Genomic DNA, 21,913 nt, shown 5'->3' with positions numbered 1-21,913 from the left:
TGTCTTAAGTAATATAAATAAATAAACACAGACATACACACACACATATATGTTTATGTATGTGTGTGTATATATATATCTATATATGTGTATGTGTAAATATATGTGCAAACACACACACATATATTGTTCATGTTTAGCATTTCACAAGCAAAGTAAAGCTTTTTTAAGGTTGGTAGAGGAGGCACTTACCTGTGAACAAGGCGAGTAGTTGACAAATTGGGTGGAAAAAATCAATTTCAATTTGAGTGTGCGCTTTCATTTTTTTGGAGTGTGTTTGGCATATTGTTTGGGTTCTCCCACCCGCTGTTGACAAGGCTGGGGTCCTGTGAGATTACAGAGGGTGTGTGATTGTGTGTATATATATATATATATATATATATATATATATATATATATATATATATATATAGGACCTGGTGGTGGTCGCCACTGGGTAATTATAGTTAGGTCAGCTGTCATAGCAAACACGTTTTATGTGCTGCTAATAACTTTGGCACCGTTTGATGAACCTCCATGAAACTTTCAAGAAAGGTGATACTTTTTGAATAGCTTGTGCATGGATGATCTGTCAAACGGAGGCCAAGAAAAAAAGGGGGGCTGCCAAAATGCAAATAACCATGCATTTCCAATAGACTTCTTTAAGGCGGGCTACAGCAAGAACTTCAGAACAAAATTACACCAAATTAGGCAGGAAGCTAGATCTTGGCCTGCAGATTGTGCTTTTCATGATTTAGTGTAAATCTGCTCAGTAGTTTTTGAGAAATTAAGGTTAAAAAATAATTGTAAGTCTTAACAGTTGGATTCGCGGGAGTCTTGAAAGACACTCCTGGGCCCAAAAACGAAAACAAATCTGTAAAAATTGCTGCGATCCCATGGGACTCCCACAGAATCATAAAAAATAGCAAAACGCTACTGGGGTTGCTTTGTTTTAATAATTGCAGAGAGGTGTGCCGCCCCCTCCCCTGGGCTTTACAGGACCCAAGGAGCCCAACTCAAGGGCTGAAATTAATATATAAGGGGTGAGAGCACACACGTGCCCCCCTCCCCAGGCCACCAGTGGCCCTGGGGAGCCCAATCCCCTGGGCAAAAAACATTGTATATGGGAATAGGACACGCGGGCCCCCTCTCTGAACCATCAGAGGCTCCGGGGAGCCCACCCCGAGGCCGGAAACATTGTACATGGGAATGGGGGATGCATGGCTCCCCTCCACAAGATATCACAGGACCCAAGGAGCCCACCACAGGGAAAACTGGGGAAGGCCAGGTGGCCCATAAGCAGCAGCAGCCACTGCAAATCGCAAGCGGAGGGGCACGGAGAGGGGACGGAGATGGAGGGGGAAAATAAAAATAATAAATTAACTTACCCTACCTCCATCTCCTGTTGCCTTGCTCCTCTTCCCTCCAGATGGTGTCCCAACATTGGCTGTGACACTAGCACAGGCTCCCCAGCAATCCTGGTGCTGCTTTCATGTTAAGCACAGCATGAAAGCAGTATATGACTGACTAGTGGTCGCCAGTAGGTAGTTATAGTTAGGACCTAGTTTCCATAAAAAAAGCAACAGTCAGTTCAGCTGTTGTATTGAAGGTTTTGGGGTGATCTGTCAAGCGGGGGCCAAAAAAAATGGGGGGCCCAAAATACATTTTCCCCATGCAGTTATCTATAGGGTTTTTGAGCATGACTACAGCCCAAACTGCTAGACAGAATTACAAAAAATTTGACAGAAAGCTAGCTTTTAGTTCAGAAAGTCGGCCTTTTGTGATATGGTGTAATTTGTTCAGTAGTTTTAGAGATATTAAAGGAAAATGAAATGTAGATAGCTTGGGATGCGGAGGCTCTGTGGTTCCCAGAGATCTCATGCTGGGATTTGATTGGAGCCAACACTTCAACCAGGATGTGTTGGCAGCCATTTTGGAACACAGCTTCAGCCGAGTCCAAAAAAAAAGTAAAAAAAAAAAAAAGAAAAGGGGGCAGGGTAGGATTATCCTAACCCTCTAGCCTTGGTGCTGAGGTCCCCCTGGGACTCTGCCAGGGCAAAAAAGCATTTTTTGTTTAAATGTTGGTAAAATTTGCAGGAATCCGCTGAAAGTTGAAAAAAGCCCCAAAAAACTAAAACAAGCACGGTCTCCCGTGCATCTTCTCGATGTAGCCCCTTTGGGTGCCAGGTCCCAGGGGTGTGAGGACATTTAAAAAAATGAGTGGGGCACACAGGGTCCCCCTCCTAAGGCTGTTTTTAGCCCCAGGGACCACCACCTCCCTGAGGCTTTATTCAATTATGGGAGGGGTGGCTGGCAGACCCTCCATTTGGGCTCATTGAGCCCCTGGGACCACCAACTACCCAGTGCTTTTCTAAATAAAAAGGAGTGGGGGGTGCACCCCCTTCTAGGGCTTTATTATGCCCCAGGGACCACCACCACCCAGGGGCTAAACAAACAAGGTGCAGGAGCCACGCAGACCACCACCTCCCGGGAGCCAGGTACAAATATCAGAAAATGGGGGGGTTGCGCGACCCCTTCCTGGGCCATATGTGGCCCCGGGGACCACCACCTCCCCGACGCTGGCCTGTGCTAATTAAAGGAGGGGGCCATCTGGCCCCCCTGCTGGAGCTATTAATTGTCCTGGGGACTGCTATCTCGGGGACCGGCTCCTGCTGTCCACTGAGGTGCCCACACTTGGGAGATAGCTGTTTGCTTTCACTTGGTGGGAGCTATGACAGCTCCTGCCAAGAGAGAGCAAACACTAAGGCCCGGATTTAAGAACGCCTAGTGCCACATTAGTATGATTGTTTTTCAGCTAATTTGGCGTAAGGCTTCCATAATCGCCACGCCATATTTACAAAGTGGCGGAATGCATGAATTGCGCCACTTTGTAACCCCTTGCACCACATTATGCCTGCGGCAGGCATAATATATGCAACGGGGGCGTTCTCTCGTTAGGGGGCCAAAAAAATGGTGCAAAGAAATCTAAAAGATTTCTTTTTGCCATTTTTGTGGCATTTTTAACACCTGCACAGAGCAGGCACTAAAAGGAGGCACACCATTATTTATAATGGGCCTCAATGTGCTTTGCAGGATTAGCATCAACATTTTTGATTCTAATCCTGCAAAGCGCCAAACTAGCGTCAGACATTTGGACTCTAATTCCCTAACTACTGCCCTGGTGCGCCGTATCTATAATACAATGCACACATGGTGGCATTAGGGGGGATTATAGGGGGTGCAAGAAAAGTGGCGCTGCATAGGATCCTGTGCCACTTTTCTTAAATTTGCCCTTAAGACTGATTCCAGCGAGCGGGAGCTGTCAAACTGCTCCTGCTTGCTGAGAGCAAATTTTCATTTGTTTCCCAAAACAGATGAAAGATTGTTCCTGCATGTAGGGAGCTGCATATTTAGAAGGAGGCGTGGAGCCAGCTGGGAACACGGGGGCCTTGATGCTCCCCCCGCGCTCCCCATACGTGTAGAAAAGGTCTTCCCGCCTTTTTCTACCATGATCAACAGCTTACTAAAAGGCACCCTGAGCACGTTTCCTGCCAATTTTCGAGACGAGTTCTTGATGCACAGTAATATGATCACATCTCCACCAAACCAAAGAAGCACTTACTTCTGTAAAGTACAGATCATCTTAACTTTGTGCACATGACCAAGGCAAAGCGTATCTTTTCGTTGCATTTCCACATTGAAAATTGATCCATGATCCTCGATGAAGGAGTTTGAAGCGCAATATCTTTTGTACTGATACTCAGAGCACGTCAAATGGCCTAGAAACCCTGCCCCATATACATTCATGATATGCAACATTTCCCACCCTTTTCCCAGGATGATGGACAGCTTGCTAAAAGGTCCCCCAAGCGTGTTTCCCACCAATTTTTGAGATACGTTCTTAATGCACAGGATTGTGATCACATCTCCACCAAACAAAGAAGCACTTAATTATTTAAAGTACAAATCATCCTAATGACTTGGGCATAGCCAAAGCAAAGCAAGTGTCTTTTCTTTGAAATTCCACTTTAAAAATGTATCTGTAATCCTCGATGGGGGGATTTGAATTTTTGCTCTTTCAAGCTCAATATGTTTTGTAATGATACTAAGAGCATGTATGATGGCCTAGTAACTTAACACCATACACATTAGTGATATGCAACGCTTCCTGCTCTTTTCCCAGGGTGATGGACAGCTTACTAATGGCCCCCTGAGCATGTTTCCCACAGATTTTGGACACGCGTTCATAATGCACATGAATGTGATCACATCTCCACCAAAGAAGCACTTAATTCTTTAAAGTATAAATCATCTTAATGCCTTGCTCATGGCCAAAGCAAAGCAAGTGTGCTTCCTCTGCTGTTCCACCTTGAAAAGTTACCTGTATTCAAAAATGGCCTAGAAGCCCCACCCGTTTGACCCCACCCAGTATACATTAGTGTATGCAAGGTCTTCTCGCCTTTCTCCAGGGTAATGAACAGCTTACTAAAAGCCCGCCCCTTCGATCCAGGCCAGGCCCTGCGGCCAAAACCTGCTGCACACTGCTGACGGCTGTGAGTGGCACGGGATTGGGTGGTTATAGGGGGTAGGCTGCAGAGCCTGGCCTGTGGCCAGGCACTGCAGTCAACCCCTGCTGCACACAGTCAAAGGTTGTGCATGGTGCAGGGTTTAGTGCTATTAGGGGGTTGGCCCTAAGCCCTAGGACATCCCCTGCCGCACATGGCTGAAGGCCATGCGCAGCAGTGGTTGGATTAATATAAAGTAATTAAAATTACTTAACATTATAAACGATGTAGAAATGTAATGAAATAACCAAAGGTTACAGGAACATTATAGATAGGAAATAGATTACAAAACCATAGAAATTCATTTGAAAAAACAAAGGTTATAGTGACGTTTGAATTAGGCTCACATTTCAATTGTACAAAACCATAGAAATTCAGCAGTTATGGTTATAGTTAGAGTTATTTCTCTGACTACTTGTGCCTTGAATTGTGAGCCTAAAGTTAGGACCTAGTTTCCATACAAAGAACGTCTTTTGTTATGCTAGTTACTCTGGTGCCATTTGACGAGTCTTCATGAAATTTTTCAAACTAGTTTGCCAGTCACATCAGCTGCTGACTGAAAGATTTTGGGGTGATCTGTCAAGTGGGGGGTCGAGAAAAAGGTGGGGTCCCAAAAATTGTTTTCCCCATGCAATTTCCCATAGGGATTTTACACACAACTACACTCCGAACTGCTAACGGATTTACACCAAATTTGGCAGAAAGCTAGAACTATGTCACAAAGGGCACTTTTTGTAATTTGGTGTGAATTTGTTAAGTAGTTTTGGAGTTATTTAAGTAAAAAGATTTGTGTTTATCTAAGGACGCGGACCCATAACGGGTCTGAGAGCCAGCAGCAGTGCCATGAATGGCTGGCCGTAACCTGAGAGGAAAGTTGTGGCTGCCATGTTGTGCATTGGGGCTTGGTTCCCAGGGGTGAAAATAATATTTAAAAATGATTGAAGGGGTCAGTGTAGAGGTACCCTGACCCCATGTGACTGATGGAGGGATTTTGAGGAACCCCTCAAGGGCAACAAATTGTCTGAAAGGTTTTTTTTAGTGCGTGAGGATCCGCGGATCCACTGCGGCGCTTAGCATGACCATCTGTGTGCTCTGCAGCATATCCGTAGGTCCAGACCAATTAAAAACACATACATTCACTCACAGACCCACAAAACTACTCACACGTACATACAGACCCACAAAGTCACTCACACAGCCACTCACATAACCACTCACACAACCACTCACACACCCATACTGCCACTCACACACTCACTCAGACCCACACAGCCACTCACACATGCACTTACACACCCATTCTCACAATCACACACCCACTTACACACTAACAGACCCACAAAACCACTCATATCCCTACTCACAGACCCACAAACCCACTCACACACCCATACAAACACTCAAACACCCACTCATACACCCACAAACTACTCACACACCCACTCTCATAACAACACAGCCATTCACACACACACACACACACTCACACACACATACACACACATACATACACACACACACACAACCACTCACACACCCATTCAGCCACTCACACACCCACACAAACTCACAATACCACTCACAGACCTACACAACAACTCACACACACTCACTTACACACCCACATAACCACTCACACCCACTCACACACCCATATAGCCACTCACACACCCATTCATATACCCACCTACACACCCACTTACATACTCACACAACCACTCACACACCCATACAGTCACTCACACCCCAACTCACAGACCAACATAACTACTCACACACCCACTCACAGACTCACATGGCCACTCACACATCCACTAACACACTCATACAGCCACTCACACAGCCACTCACAGACCTACAAAACCACTCACACACCCACACAGCCACTCTCACATCCACTCTCACATCCACTCGCACACTCACACAGCTACTCCCACCCCCACCTACACACCCACTCACACACCCATATAGCCACTCAGACACCTACACAGTCAATCACACAGCCACTCACACACCCATACACAGACAGTGATACACTTATAGAAATTGCAATAACATATGTTTGCATTAAATGTGTTGCTGTTTTAACACTGAATGTTTGGTGTAATGAAGATTGCCGTAAATAATAGGACATTTCACAAGTTATGTCACATGTTGTAATCATTTATACCTCAATGACCAAATTCGTAAAATATTTCTAAAACAAATTATTGTCTTCACTGCCCATCAAGATGGCAAAATTTGTAAGGTAGAAAATGGTGTACTTACTGTAGTCCTGGTTTGTTACTTTTGTGTTAATGGCCAGTATGCGCGCGAGATGCTTTAACACGATGATCCTCACCCACCGGGGAACAGAACGGAATTCAGACTGTTCGAGCAGGTACGATATGAATATAGCATCAACAATGCTGGTTATCATGACAATTAGACACACCATGCAGAAAACATCTGGAAAGAAGTGCAACATAAATCAAACATTTTAAAGTGTACACTATCACTCTGTAGTAACTGTTTTATGTAGTGGCTCATACCACACAGTTCAATTTCTAAGAGCTGTAAATAACAAATGCTACTATTACCCACTCATACTATTCACACCACCACTTTGTTGCAGAAACAAATGTTCAGCTCATTGAGTTCTCCCTCTAGGTCTGTAGGTAACACAGCAGCATTTTGTAAACGTTCATTGTAAAATATTCTTCTCACTTGGACCAGGGTCTTGCCTGGACTTCTCATCGCAGGGGATTACCCACATACCAAAGAAACCTGTGCATTGCTAACTGGGAAGTCCAGGAAGGTAGACAGTGCTAGATGGAGTTTACTGACATCAGAGCCTGCATAACTATTCCTAGCTTCCTAGCATTATCGGCACACATTTGCCAGCACTGGCCAAGGTTGTGTGCTGAGATGTGATAATAAGGTGATCAGATTAAAGATTTCCTCTGTGTCTGCATTATGTTGTAAAGGTGTGTGTGATGCCTAACATAGACTTTGTACTGGAAGGGGACCCTTTCAGTTCAAAATTATATGGTTAGGATATTTCTTAACACTTTGCACACTGAGGGCAGAACATATGCTGTAAATGAAATGTTTTGCGAAAGCAATACATTTCTCAGACTTTGTGCCTGGCGTTTAGGAGCTAAAAAATTCTACTCAAAGAACTGACAATTTTGTGAATCTGACTTTGCATCAAAAACAATGGGTGATAGTATTTGAACACCTAAGTATCACCCAGGGAAAGACATTTGACACACAGTATTGTAAAGTGGTATTTGTTCTACTTTATGACCAATTTCCAATGCAAAAAATGCTTCAAAGGAAATACTTATATGAAGATTTTGCACTTCTTTGCAAGTTTGCGAATGTTTGCAGCAATGGAAAGTAATGCTAAATCTCCCCGCCTCACCAGGTGGTTTTGAACTATGTCTGACCTCACCCTGAGTCCGTTGACTACTGATGAGATCAAGGAATCAAAATATCTTCAAAATGAAAGCTTTTCAGTGAATTAAATGGCTTATTGCAGTTTGCATTATTTACTGGAGCTGCCTAGTTCCTAAATGCATCATTTTCAAGACTCTTGATCCATCTCATTCTGTCTGACAGCCTTGAGTTTCCCTTCTGATAGTGGGAATCACATTTTCCGAGGGCATTACTTGATATTGCAGCACTCTAGTTACATCTCACTGACAAAGCAAAAACCGATATGGGGTTACTTGTGTCCCTGTTCAGGATTTTTTTTTTAAAAAGCTTACCTGTGGGGGAGACACATTCTTCTCCCCTCCATCCTCGTCCTCTTCCTGTTTCTAGGGTCCCAGCCACTCACAATGCAGCTGTTACCAGTCACAGCAGTGTTCTGATTGGTCTGACCAGCCTGCTTCGCCACTCAGAGTAGAAATGGGAGGCTGGGCATGTTCTCCTCTCGGCTGTGCTATACAGCTGGGTAAAGAACATGCAAAGTGTGCATTTCTTTTTGGACAGGCCTACATGGCTCGCCAAACAGACATGCACACTTTGTGTGCACATAACCCTCCTCTGGCCCCCTCCCTCCAGCTCAGCCCCGCCCTTTCTCAGAGGAAAAATAAAATCGTAATAACGTAATGTTACTATCATTTTATTTTTCCTTTCCCCAAAATCCAGTGGGGCAACGCTTCTCAGCCTTAGCGGAATAGCTGCCCCTGCCTAAAAGTAAAAGTGATTTGTGGCAGCCTGGTGCATTACACTCTTTGACTCCTCATGGAAGTCATGGTTGGCAGATGCTGCCCCTTTCTCTCATTAGCTCAGCTCTCACACACACATAGGCAGACAAAGAGATGCAGGACAGTTTTTAGTGCATGTATTGAAAAGACTGCAATCTATGATAAAATATATGAGCTGCAATTATTAGGTAGATGAGACAAAGCACAGTTAGAATTTGTGAACATGAGTGAAAAACAAATAAACAATCCCAACATATTAGAATAACCTGTGCCTAATAATTCCTACATACACTTTCTAGCATCTACATGACAACATAGCAGTGATTGCCCTTTCTCTGCCCGTGCTTAATCCATGGATGTTTATATAACAAAACATGTTGTGTACTGAGAAACAAGCCTGACATGATCATGTTTCTAGGAGTCGGGGCTGGCTGCACACTCTTGTGGTGGCAGTACTAGATAGATTATCATGTATGGCATTGACCAGCCTCGGGCAGAGGTACATGGTAAAATGTTGTGCAAAGAAAGCATTAACTACACATTCGCAGAATAACAGCTGATAAGAAAAATAAAAAACATCCCTGCTAAAAAGCTACTTATGCTAAAATGAATTGAAAGTAATAAATGAAATGAAATGAAGCATATAACTAAGTAAAAGGGCATAGGCCACAGACCTAAGCTAAAATACGTGTGCCCAAGCAAGGCCCTAAAATGAACTCACAACAGTCAGTTTGACTGAAATGTTCCTATTGGGCAGGACCAAGGTTTATTTATATAAACCTGACTGTCCAGAGTGGCATGGTGGGTGAAAAACTAATGAACTGGAATATGGTTGCATATGTTTCCCAGTATCTGAGGCTATTTGCAACATCCCACCGATTACCTTTGTGCTTATCTCTTTACTTCCTGATTAACCTTACTTTCGGTTGCAAACCTGGAGTAATGATTAGTATAACTTTCTAGGTTCTTTAGCGCAATATCACTCTGGCAATTCTCAACAGCCTTTAGCAAGCCGTAATGACAGGTGTGTTTAATGCCATTAGAAGCAGTGTTAGCCCAAAACTGATAATCTACTTAAATGGTAAAAAAAATGTAATTGTGTTTTTTCTCAATTTTCCCATTTACATAAGAGGCTAAATTACTTTGAGAGTTTTGACTTTTCCTCTATTTCATATAGACCTGCATTGGTTCCAATTGACTTTTATGTTGAGTGTTTAGCCCTAACGCGTAATCCTGCAAACTTTTCTCAAATGTTTGCACTGTTTCTGTGAGGCCAGCAGCAGCTCTTCTGTTAGGGCAGAGGAGCGTCACTAACCCCCTTCAGCAGCAGAAGCTGCAAAACCTTTAACAAATGAAACGATAATAAACCATGTTTATTATAGTTTTGTTTGTTAAAATGGCGGGGCCTCGGGCGACTACCAATGAGAGGAGTTCACTGTGCACTCTTCTCAGTGCGCATGTATGTTTGGCCTGCTGTCTCGTGCCGGCCAATCACACATGCACAGTAGGCTCTCTACATCCCAGCAACACAGTTACCGGGCTGGAGAGAGTGTGCACAGGCTCCTAGCCAATCCTATTGCTGCTCTGGGCAGCATCAGGATTGGCCGCAGGGAAGGCTAGTAGCCTGCGCCTGCAGTGACGGGAGAAAGAGGAGTGGCATGCGGATCAGGTACCCGCCCGCCCCGTCCTGCCCCTTGTGAGCGAGGTGAGCTGCGACTGTGTGAGGCACACACATTTCGATGAGGATAAATATTTGGTTCTGCTACAGATTCATACTCCTGGTGCTGATAACACTGGAACGCACAAGTTATGATGCATTGTTTAGCCCCATTATTTAAAAATAAAAATGCCCCCCCTACGGTCTGTACCCCAAAAGGGCTCTTGGAATGTCTGCCCTCTCTAGCTCCATGACTCTAGCTGATTGCAACCCAGAGATTTGGTGAACCAAGCGGCTGGAGATGGTGGATACAGTACTTATTTTGTGCAGATGGTTACAAAGGGTTGGTGACCTCGACTTATTTTCGATATCAGACTTAGAGCAAGAGAGAGAGAGGGCCAAATAAGGACAAAGAGCAAAGCAGAAATGAAGCGTAATGTACGAGAGTGGGTTAAAGAGGCAAGAAGTGAAGGGTGCGTAAGAAAAGGACATAAGGTGGACTCAAGACAAGGCAACCTTAGTATTTGGCGACCCCTGAAATTTACAGACTTGCCTGTGAGCTCCTAGGAAAAAAATCAATTCCCAAAATTATGTATGTATATATGTATGTATGTATTTATTTATTAGTTTGTTTGTTGACGTATTTGTTTTATAAATTAAACATTGCCAGAGGGTCTAAGTCAGTAAAGCACACTCAGAATGGTACAACTGAGAAAAGACAAGCCGCTTTTCGTTTTTAAGGTTCTGCTCTTTGATGGTTGTCTTCTCTCTCTGCTAAGGCCTGCCTTTATGTGAGACTAACTGGAACTCCGCTGGCTTTCTCTATCCTATGTTGGACATCGAGCTTCCTGTGTTTGATCATGCAATCTTCCATCTGCAATCTACACATTTGGGGTTCAGTCGCACTCCTAAACTGCTGATTTATAATTTCTTGTTTCCTGGTCCATTCAACATATTTTCTTTACCCCTCAACGCTTGGATGATCTCACACTTTCCATAAGTTCACTCATGAAAGATAGGGGTCCGTTTTGACCTTCGTTTGTACTGATGCATCCTGCACTCCCTGAATGGCTCCGCCTGCTCTTTCCACTTCATTACAAACTCTTTCCTCTTTTGTTCCACAGACAATAGATGTCACATTTGACTCATGTCTCATCTGACTGTCTCCTGCCACATCTCCTCTGTAACACATACATACTTTGTAACACCTGAAAAGAAACCCCCTTCTATCATTTAAAGTCTCTACATTTACGATTTGAAAACATAATTTTTTGCATTCCCGCTGCTGGGTGACCTCCCCCCTGTCACACTGCAGCTTGTATAAAATGTGTCACTGTTCACACTAGTCCACGGTTTCTCATGCTCTGCCTTTCTTACCTTGCCTGCTTCCGGCTACTAATTTTCCGCCACAACCTTCAATTCATTTTTAAGATTTCCAAATCTTTTCATCTTGTTAGTGTCTTTCTCTATATAACGTATTGTGCTCTGTCTGTTTCTACGGGTTATTCTTGCTGCCAGATTACACACATTTTGTATTAGTACGAAACTGCAGCAAATGCTCTTTTGTAACCTCTAAATAGAAGCATCTGGAGCATAGAGATTTTGCCCTAATTTCTAACATAGACACATTTTTACTTTTTAGGGTCGAGCCTGTGTTGCATGCGCTCGCGCATGCGTAACGCAGGGAGACTCTTTAGTATTTAGAAAAGGGCTCCGAGCCCTGTCAACTTCACGTCAGTGCTTTTTATTGGTTCGTGGGCTTCCCTAATAAAATCTTCTTGCTTTCATTAGTCGAAGGCACCCACATGTCATGCCTTTTCTGGTGGCAACCCCTCCTCGAGTGCAGCGACCAAGTACAGAAAACATGCGAGGCTCGCTGTTTTCCATCGGGCTCGTGGACTTTTTTTTTTCTCTAATTTAGAGCGCGATCTCGCTTGGCAGAAGTCGAGCGCTTTACATACTTGAATTCACTTTTTCGGGTTGTGTACATAAATACTCTTTTGCCCGATAGGTGAAAAGTCGGGTTAAGAGTTTACAACGCGATCAGCTCTAACATGATCAAACGCAAGACCCGTCGCATTGTAAATGCTTGTTACATCTGGTAGGAAGCGAGAAAAATAGATAATGAAAGAGGGGCAACAAATATGTATGATAAATGTTTTCCTTGTAGTCATTCTACAGGTGTAACAGAGTTGTTAAAAAAAAGTCATGATCCGTGTATAATATTTATTTAAAAAAACAGGGGTAGCGCGTTGTTTTTTGCTGTCTATTCTACATTCAAATTAATACACAAAGCAGCTGATGTTCCCTGAAGCTGTTTCATCCTTTTTATTTTACAAATAAAGACATTTTATTGAATAATTTCCCTAATATGTTAACATATGGAAATGCAGGGAATACAGTTCTTTCCATTCTTCTAGTGAAAAAAATCTTGATCTGGACTGCATTAGTGCAAAGTCTAATCACTTCTTTTCCTATTACACCAATAGCAATTAGGTTCCAAATAGCATTTCCTCCACTATTGTACTAGTGCAAAGTGTATGTGATCTGATTTCCACTAGGGACCTTTGTTTGGCTGCTCCTGAGATTCCATTTACTCCTTTTAGAACACCTCTGCTTTTTCTAGTCGTTTGTTTACTCAATTAAAATATTTTACGTATCCCTCAGTACCTATCTGCTCTTTCTTGCATGCTCAGCATCTTCCCTAAATAATATAATGTAAAATTATTACCCAGTACAGATGCATTCTCAATATATCTATATGTTACTCCTAAATTGACTGTACAACATATCACATATTGTGTAAGTCGCTTTTGAAGTGATAGTTATTTGAATAAGTAAAATAGATATTTGTTTGAAACCGAATAAGTAAATACTATCTATCTATCTATCTATCTATCTATCTATCTATCTATCTATCTATCTATCTATCTATCTATCTATCTATCCATCTATATATATATATATGTATATATATGTTTCAGCTGTTTGGACTCATACAAATGATTTTATTTTTTAAACTTTTTAATATTGTGAGAACTTACTTGGTTCACCTTTTTGTGAATTGATAGCCAGATATGTTTTTGTATAATTTATGATTTTCATCAGGTACATACATATTTTAAGATTTGTAAGTTCTGTTTTTGGGCATAACACGGCTGCCTTGAGTGTTGTTGAATCTCTTTGCAATAAAAGATGCCTCTGGTTGGACGTTGCAAACAATAGACAGGTGGGCCATGGGATATGATCATCATATAATTGTATATGTACAATATTCGAAAAAAGGGATATACAATGTAAAAACCTATTGTTTACTCCAGTGTTAAAGGTGTTTGAAAAGAAACTTATTTATGCAGGATATTAAAATGTGAAATTGGATCTTGTCACTTGTATGAAAGAGCTATGAAAGTGATGTAATGAAGCTGCGCATGAATTACCTACTAACTTGGTATGTTATGAACCTTCCATGAGTTGTAACACTAAGGGATGGAACTGAGAAAATGGACTCCTAGCATCCAGCAGCCACAATATTCAACATTAACAGTAAAACTACATTTCCCATGAACGAGTGGGAAAATAAAAACAAAGAAAGGACAATGTCTAATCATCACGTAGATCACCACCATAATAGCCTCTGGAGGACTTTCTTCCTCCTCTTTCTTCACTGCTCCAGCAGCAGGACAGTAAGTCATCCTTTTTCTCTCTTTTGTTGTACTGCCCTCTGGCACGCAGCGGTGCTACAGAGCTCTCACATTCAATGAGCTTCAATATCTGCCAAAGTGGATTAGAGAACTCACATTTTTTCTGGTATCCTTGTATTGCTGTAGGCTAGCGTGGGTGCAGCAGCATTTCTTTCGTCTCCTACGCAGCCACTATCACTGGCTCAGGTGCGGGGTGCCATCTCTGACCACTAGGGGTCCCACGCACGATTATTTCTTATCATGTGTCACTCCCTTTAACCCAGTTGGTGGGCTCTCAGTTTCACTTGTTGACAGGAGTGAAGCATGTTTGGGTGCAAAAGCGAGCAGGGGCTGTCAAATATGAGTTTTACTCATTTGCAAAGCTTTTCTCCCATTTCGGAGCCTCCGCGTAGAGAATGCACACCCGCAAGGCAGGTAGAATCATTGTTAAGATGCTGTTGGCAATTTTTTGTGGGACTTGTCCTAGGCGGCTTTTCCCAGTCCAATAAAAAGAGCGGAAGTCCCACACTGTTTACTCATAAGCCTCCAACCTTTGGGCCCTGCCCTGCATATTGCTCCCTTTGTTGAGGCTCAGCTCCTCTTCCAGACAGGATTAAGGGGCTCTTTAGTGGTAATTACTAGCCTTCCTGTCTGAGGCCTAGTTCCTCTCGTTGCTATCCTTCCTAAGCGTACCCACTTTGCGCTATTTGTAACATGTTTTTTTTTATAAGATTCAGAGACATATGTGGAGGAAGAGGCTTTTACCTACCTCCCCATAGATTACCACTTTGCAAAGTGATGGATGCCTCCATCTTCAAGGTGATAACGCAGCTCATGGCGCCCCTGGAGAAGAAGAATGGGCAACTGCAAGTGCATTACCAACAACCCTTCAGTCAGAGGGAAGATTGTCACGGCCTCAGGCCTTAGAACCTCTGGGGCAGCCTAACATTCCGGCATCCAAGCGCAAATATCCTGACGAGGCAGGTGTGGACCTTAATGCTTTTGCATGCTTAAAAAAGGTCTTTATTGGGTCCTAGCCCACTCCCTTTGAGAACCCTATCCTGGGCTCCACAGGGGACTCCTTTCTCTCCTTCTCGGAATAGCCTTTGGGTGATGATGACTCCCCCAATACCTCAGATGGCGACGCAGGTCTCAGTAGGCCATAGCACACATCCTTGGGTGATAAGAATCCTGACGATGTCCCTGCCGGGACCCCTGCCAACCCAGCCTAGACTCTGATATGCAGAACTCCGATGATCTGTTGCACTTCCACTCCTCAGAGTGGTGTCCTGCTCCCAAAGTAGCTTCATACATGACACCCCGTTTATGCAAACCTTTAGACAATGAGGTTAGGAGTTGCGTCCGAGTGGAGTGACCCAGACCCTCTTTGGAGCGCAAAGTAGTGCACACCCCAGAGATCAACTCCAAGATTGCCACATTTCTGGCAAAATTCGTCAGGAATCCCGAGAAAGGTATCAATAGGTCTTGCCGTTCCTGTTAAGACAAACTTCTGGACGTGGCAGGCCCCTTAACCAAGATTTTGGACATGGAGGAGGACACCAAAGCGTCGAGGTCCCTAATCTCCCCAGACACTCTGTCAAATTGGGCCCAGAGGGCTATCATCTTTTTAGGGAACACCAACTGTGCGATTTCTGCTGAACGTCGTAAGTCACTGTTGATTAAAATAGATTCCAAGCTTGGGGAGCTTGCTACAGCGACCCCTTTGTTCTGAAGTAGGGCAAATTTGTCAATACCTTCACATCTCTGGACAAGACCTAGATCTCCATGAAACGTGTCTTCACTCCATGTGTTTTGCAGCTGCTGGTCATGGTTTGTGGTGCTTGACGAGCCCTGCCACTTTTCAAGCCTCAGCTTGAGGTGTGGACACACGGAGGAGCCAGTGGCAGGATGTCTCCAAATTTGGAAACGTCTACCCTACAAGAAGTTACCCCCCCATCACTGGGGTTCCAGAGGTGGCTCCAGAGGCTCTAATTCTAATGCTTGTTTGCAAGGTAAGAGTCCAAGATTCAGGGGGATTAAGACTCAGGGGCAGATTGCAATAATGTTTCTGGATTGGCAGAATCTATCTTCGGACACCTGGGTCTTACAGACAGTCAAAGGGTTCCAAATAGAATTTTATGGTTCCCCTTTTCAACCCACAAAACCTGCTCCCCTCCTTTTTCCGCAAGAGCAGGAGTGGCTGGTGGACAATGAGATAACAAGTCTCCTAGAGAAAAGGGCAATAGTACAGTGTACCCTACATCTGTCACGTTTTCTCAGCAATCTGTTCCTGGTAGACAAACAGGATGGCGGATTTCGTTCAGTTATCAATCTGAGAGAATTCAACGAGTGGTTGGTTTACCGCCACTTCAAAATGGAGGGATTCACCTTCTCCGAGATCTCCTTCAAACAGGTGATTGGATGGTCCGTTTAGAACAAAGGGACGCCTATCTGACAGTGCCTATATTTCTGCCCCACAAGTGCTTTCTCCAGTTTTAATGGAGATCACAAATATTCAAGTTCATCTCACTTCCTTTCGGTCTGTCTTCTGCTCCTTTTCTTGTTTCACCAAAGTGTTGAAGACGGTTATGGAGCACAAACGGTCACTGGGGCTGCATCTTATTGTCTACCTGGATGACATTATCCATATGAATCAGTGTCCTTTGCGCCTGACCCATCAAAAACAAGAGGTTATCCAGCTCCTGGAATCTCTAGGTTTCGTCATAAGCAAGACAAAGTCTTCCCTTTTCCCTTCCCAGTCTGTACAGTTCCTGGGTTTTGTAGTGGAATCCATCAAGGCAGTCTGGATCCTTCCATCTTAGAAGCTAGCCAAGATCTGCCACGAGCTCAGGAGAGCTCTTTCGAAATCCCGGATCTCTATGCGTCATCTGGCCAGGGTTGTTGGGCTCCCGTACTCATCCATTCAGGTGATTTTTCCCCACCCTCTCCATTATCAGGAATTGCAGCTCCTCACAATCTCACACCTCAAGCGTGGTCTAACCTATTCCCAATACGTCCCCCTTTCGGAGGAAGCAAAGGAGGATCTCCAATGGCAGACTGCCCACATGGAAGCCTGGAACGGGCAGACAATCTTCGGCTTTCAACTGGATCTCGTGATAGAGTCAGACGCCACATCTTTGGGCTGAGGAATATGATGAAGAGAGTTCTCCACAGGAGAAAAGTGGTCTTCAGCTGAACAAGCCCTTAACATAAATTGCTTAGAGCTCATGGCAGGTTCCTTTGTCGTGAGGTGTTGGACGAAGGACAGGGTGCATTTTGTGTGCTCCTCAAAATGGACAATGTGGTGACAGTACGATACATCAATCACCTAGGGGGCACCCGGTCCAAGACCGTGTCGGACCTGGCTCGCTTGTTTTGGGAACACTGCCTGGCAAATCATATTTCAGTTTCCTAGAACATCTCCTGGAGACCTCCAAAGAGGTGGCAGATTGGTATTCCTGTCATTGGAAGGACTCCAGCCTCTGGATGCTCCATCTCAAAGTCTTCAAACGACTTCAGGACCATTGGGGACCGTTCTCCATAGACCTCTTTGCCTCCTATCTGGATGCCCAACTGACCGGGCACTGCAGCTGGAGTCCCTACCCCAATATGACCTTCACCTATGCTTTTCTTCTGGATTGTAGCATGGAATCAGGGTATGCGTTTCCCCCATTAACAATGTTAATGCGTCTAACCATGCAGGTTCGGATGCAGAAGGTGGATCTGCCGGTCATCACCCCATTTGGAGATCTCAAGTCTGGTTTCCAGCTCTGATGGAAGTTTATTGGGATTCTCCAACCCATCTACACCTGTTTCTGGATCTCCTCAGGGATCCCCAAGGCAATCAGCCCATCTAATTCTTGCTGGTTCTCTGCATCTCATGGCTTGGTGGATTACAGGGAATGTTGGAATGTCCCTGGCATTTCAGAGGAAGCACTCTACATACTTGCCAGAGTTTGGCCAGACAGCACCAACAAGCAATACCGCTCCACCTGGTCTAGATGGCTGCGTTGGTGTATTCAACAGCAGCTGGATCCTTTGGGGGACAACAACGTCCACATCTTGAACTTCCTTGTGGCTTTAGCCTTAGAAGGTCGGGCATACAGATCAAGCAATACCTTCCGCTCCGCCATCTCTGCAGGCCACCTGCAAGTGGACAGGCTCCCAGTGAGGAAACATCCCCTAGTATGTAAACTCTTACCGGTATCAGATTGTCTACTCCACTGGAAACATGTCATGTCCTCAATTTGTTTAAGATGTGGCCTTCTACTTAATATCGTTCCAGAAAGCAGTTGTCTTCCAAACTGGCTGCCTTGTTAAGCCTTGTTTCTTGCAGAAGAGTTTCAGATGTGAGAGCTCTGGATATAACAGGTAGAGTTTTCACCCTGGAGGGGGTTACTTTCCATATTTCTTATCAAACAAAGTGTAATTCAAGAGTAGTGTCTTACCCGATGTTCTCTGAAGTCCCAAAATTGTGCGTGGTCGGGGCACTGCAAACGTATGAAGCTATCACAGAGGATCTTTGTCCTCCTGGCGAACGCCAGCTTCTGATCGCCTTAACCAAACCCTACCATTGCTAGATGGGTCAAATGGGCCATGCAGGAAGCAGGTATAGACGTTTCCCAATTTGGAGCTCAATCTGTGAGGGGTACTATTGGTTCTAAGGCCTTCACTCTGAGAGCAAGATTGGAGGACATCCTGAATTCTGCTGATTGGTATTCTGATTCCACCTTTAAATGGTTCTATTTCAAACCAATCACAAATTTGGCACCTCTGGTGGTGGGCAAGCTTTGAACTGGCCTAATCCTCGTCTCTGTGTTCTGACATAGAATGAAAAATTTCCTAGCTACCGTAACAGAAAGTTTCAATTCTATAAAGGACACGGAGGCGAGGACTAGCCCACCCTCTTCTAGTGAGAAGTCTCCCCTCCCAATGGGATGTCATTTTATATGAGTATGTGATGTTTGTTATTTAACTCACGAATATTGCTATTAATGACATAGGCCCTCATTATGACATTGGTGGTAAATCCCGCTTACTGCCACACTGATGGCCGACAACTTACAGCTGCAGCGGATATCCGTTCACCATATTATGACACACACACACCAATCCGACGGAATTCTGCCACACACACAAATCTGCCAGACCAAAGGTTAGTGATAAAGTGGCTGTATCAATACCACACCGTTACACCAACAAAACAATGCCCACCACATTATGACTCACAAATCACCACAGCAGACATTCAACGGCGGTACACCATTGGCGGTACATACCACCGTGCTCACAATGGGCACCCATAAACAAAACACATCATTGGAAAATTCAAACAACACACACCTGACACCCATGCACACACAACACCCACACCACTATAAAACACCCCCCCACATTACCCACAAGCCTTTACGATTACAATTCATTGGCACAAGACTGACACCAAAACCACTTAGCCAACTAGAGCCACACACCACTCACACCCATACACCACTACACATCAAACACCCCAAAACATTACCCAACACACCCTCACCAACACACCTCACATAACACCCATGGCACTACAAAGACACCCCCATTTCACAGAGGAGGAATTAAGGGTCATTGTGGAGGAAATTGTCAGGGTAGAGCCACAGCTATTTGGAGCACAGGTGCAGCAGATATCAATAGCCAGGAAGATGGAGCTGCGGCAGAGAATCGTGGACAGGGTCAACCCCGTGGTACAGCACCCCAGAACAAGGGACAACATCAGGAAGAGGTGAAACGACCTACAGGGGAAGATACATTCCATTGCAGCAAGACACCAGCTCGTTATCCAGAGGACTGGCGGTGGACCACCACCTCCTCCCCCACAACTCACAGTATGGGAGGAGCAAGTCTTGGCAATACTGCATCCTGAGGGCCTCGCCGGAGTCAGAGGAGGACTGGACTCTGGTAAGTCAACTTTCAACTATTATCACCCCCCATACCTGCATGCCATCACATACCCTCAACCTCACTCCCATCACTCCACTCCATCCCACACACTCCACCATCATATCTCCTCAATCCTAATGCCAAGCCCTGCATGCTGTACCAATGCATGGACACCACTCACACCCCTGCATGGACACTCTTCAATAAAGCATGCATATTAGAGAGCACTAACAATCCCACCATACACCAACATACACAAGCAAAAACTGCCAGGGCAACACCAAACATAGAGGGGAAGCCAGGGATGTACAATATGCCATACACATTAACCATAACACATCATTTACATCCCCACAGGTACCTCAGCCAATGTCACCGGAGAGGAGGTGCCAGCACTGTCTAGTCCCCCAACTGAAGAGGCCCACAGTGATGACAGTAACTCTGGTCTCCAGGATCTGGACAATCTACCTGGCCTATCAGGGACTACTGGACAGCTGGTTACCCAAGCCCAGTCACACACCACCACAGAGCCTCCCCCATCAGGAAATAACACCATAGCACCCACCCAGCGCCCCAAACCTCTGTCCCCAGGTTACGTCAATCAGCAGTGTGCCCATTTGTAAAGGGACCCCAGGCTACACCTCGCACCCAAGACAATCAGGGACCTGGGGCCAGTGGTAGTGGGCACAAAGTTCAGGGGACAGAGGCGCAGGCCAACAGGGACACTGGGAGGACTGCGGTGCGCCAGGGGGAGGACAGGCCCAGGGAACCAACTCTTCAGGAGGTGCTCTCTGAGATCTTGGGAGCCTATCAACATTCCCAGGACATGATGGGCCAGATCCTGGACAATGTGCAGAAGAACAGGGGGCTGCAGGAGGGACAGTACCAGGGGATCAGAGAGGACTTGCAGGGCATCAACAACACCCTGATCTCCATAGCAGGAGTGCTGGCAGACATGGCCAACATCATGAGGGAGTCAATCTCACACCAGCGGGCCCCTGCCACTAGCCAGTCATATGAACAGCCTTCCTCTTCCGCTGCAGCAAATAGCCAGGAGGACCGCTACAGGAGTCACAGACCACCAACACCCCTCCCTCTGCAGAAGGTGAAACACCCCGCAAACGTTCCCTGCGATCCAGACAGAAGCCAGAGACACTTGCCAGGAAATGAGACCCTCCTGATTGTCACCCTTGTGTCACACACAGTCACCCTGTACACCTTGAACTGCAATTGCTCCCCTTCCTATGTCCCCATGGACAATGCACCTGTGCTACAAACAGACTGGAACAATACCCTGGACCTTCCTCCATCATCACCCCTTTCCTATTGCACTTTCTCCCTCTATGTTAGCATTTCAATAAACACCCTTTGATAAAAATCGATTTTGAGTATGTCATGTATTTCAAATATGTATTGATTGAAATAGGTACAACCATTACAAATGAACTGTACATAGAATGAGCACAAAATTAATGACCTGTAGCTGGCTGTTGTGATCACACCAGGAGTATTTGTCATATCACCAACATCTGCAAAATGAATAGCCAGAGGGAACAGTAAGTGGGCATAGAATTGGGAAATACCAGCATGCCAATGCCACACAGAATGCAACCAAAGTCATTGAAATGTGAAGTTACACTATCTCACCTGTGTGTTTTTGGAAGTACTGACGGATTACAGTTGTTCTGTTGTCCTCATCCTCTGCCTCCTCATCCTCACTGTCCACAGGCTCAACTGCCGTCACAGGGGCATCTCCAGTCTCCTCCTCCTGCAGAAAAGGAACATGAATCTGAAGGCCCGGTTGTGCAACATGCAGCATGCCACTACTATCTGGCAGACCTTCTTGGGTGAGTAGCACAGAGATCCACCTGTTAGATGGAGGCACTGGAACCTGGCCTTCAGGAGGCCAAAGAGTCT

The 21,913-nt window shown here is 44.9% G+C and overlaps 1 protein-coding gene across 1 annotated transcript in view; it reads right to left on the bottom strand.

Annotated features, from left to right (window-relative positions):
• The window catches only part of LOC138268065 (5-hydroxytryptamine receptor 3A-like), a 287,520-nt gene that overhangs the window by 46,148 nt on the left and 219,459 nt on the right, over positions 1 to 21,913 (bottom strand). Inside the window, exon 8 of the mRNA XM_069217426.1 lies at positions 6,813 to 6,992. Within this exon, the coding sequence (XP_069073527.1) occupies positions 6,813 to 6,992 (180 nt within the window). The remainder of the gene's footprint in view (positions 1 to 6,812; positions 6,993 to 21,913) is intronic.

The sequence above is a fragment of the Pleurodeles waltl genome, chromosome 12 (genome assembly GCF_031143425.1).
Source record: "Pleurodeles waltl isolate 20211129_DDA chromosome 12, aPleWal1.hap1.20221129, whole genome shotgun sequence".
NCBI classification, from domain to species: domain Eukaryota; kingdom Metazoa; phylum Chordata; class Amphibia; order Caudata; family Salamandridae; genus Pleurodeles; species Pleurodeles waltl.
This window is presented reverse-complemented; position numbering and strand designations above follow the sequence as displayed.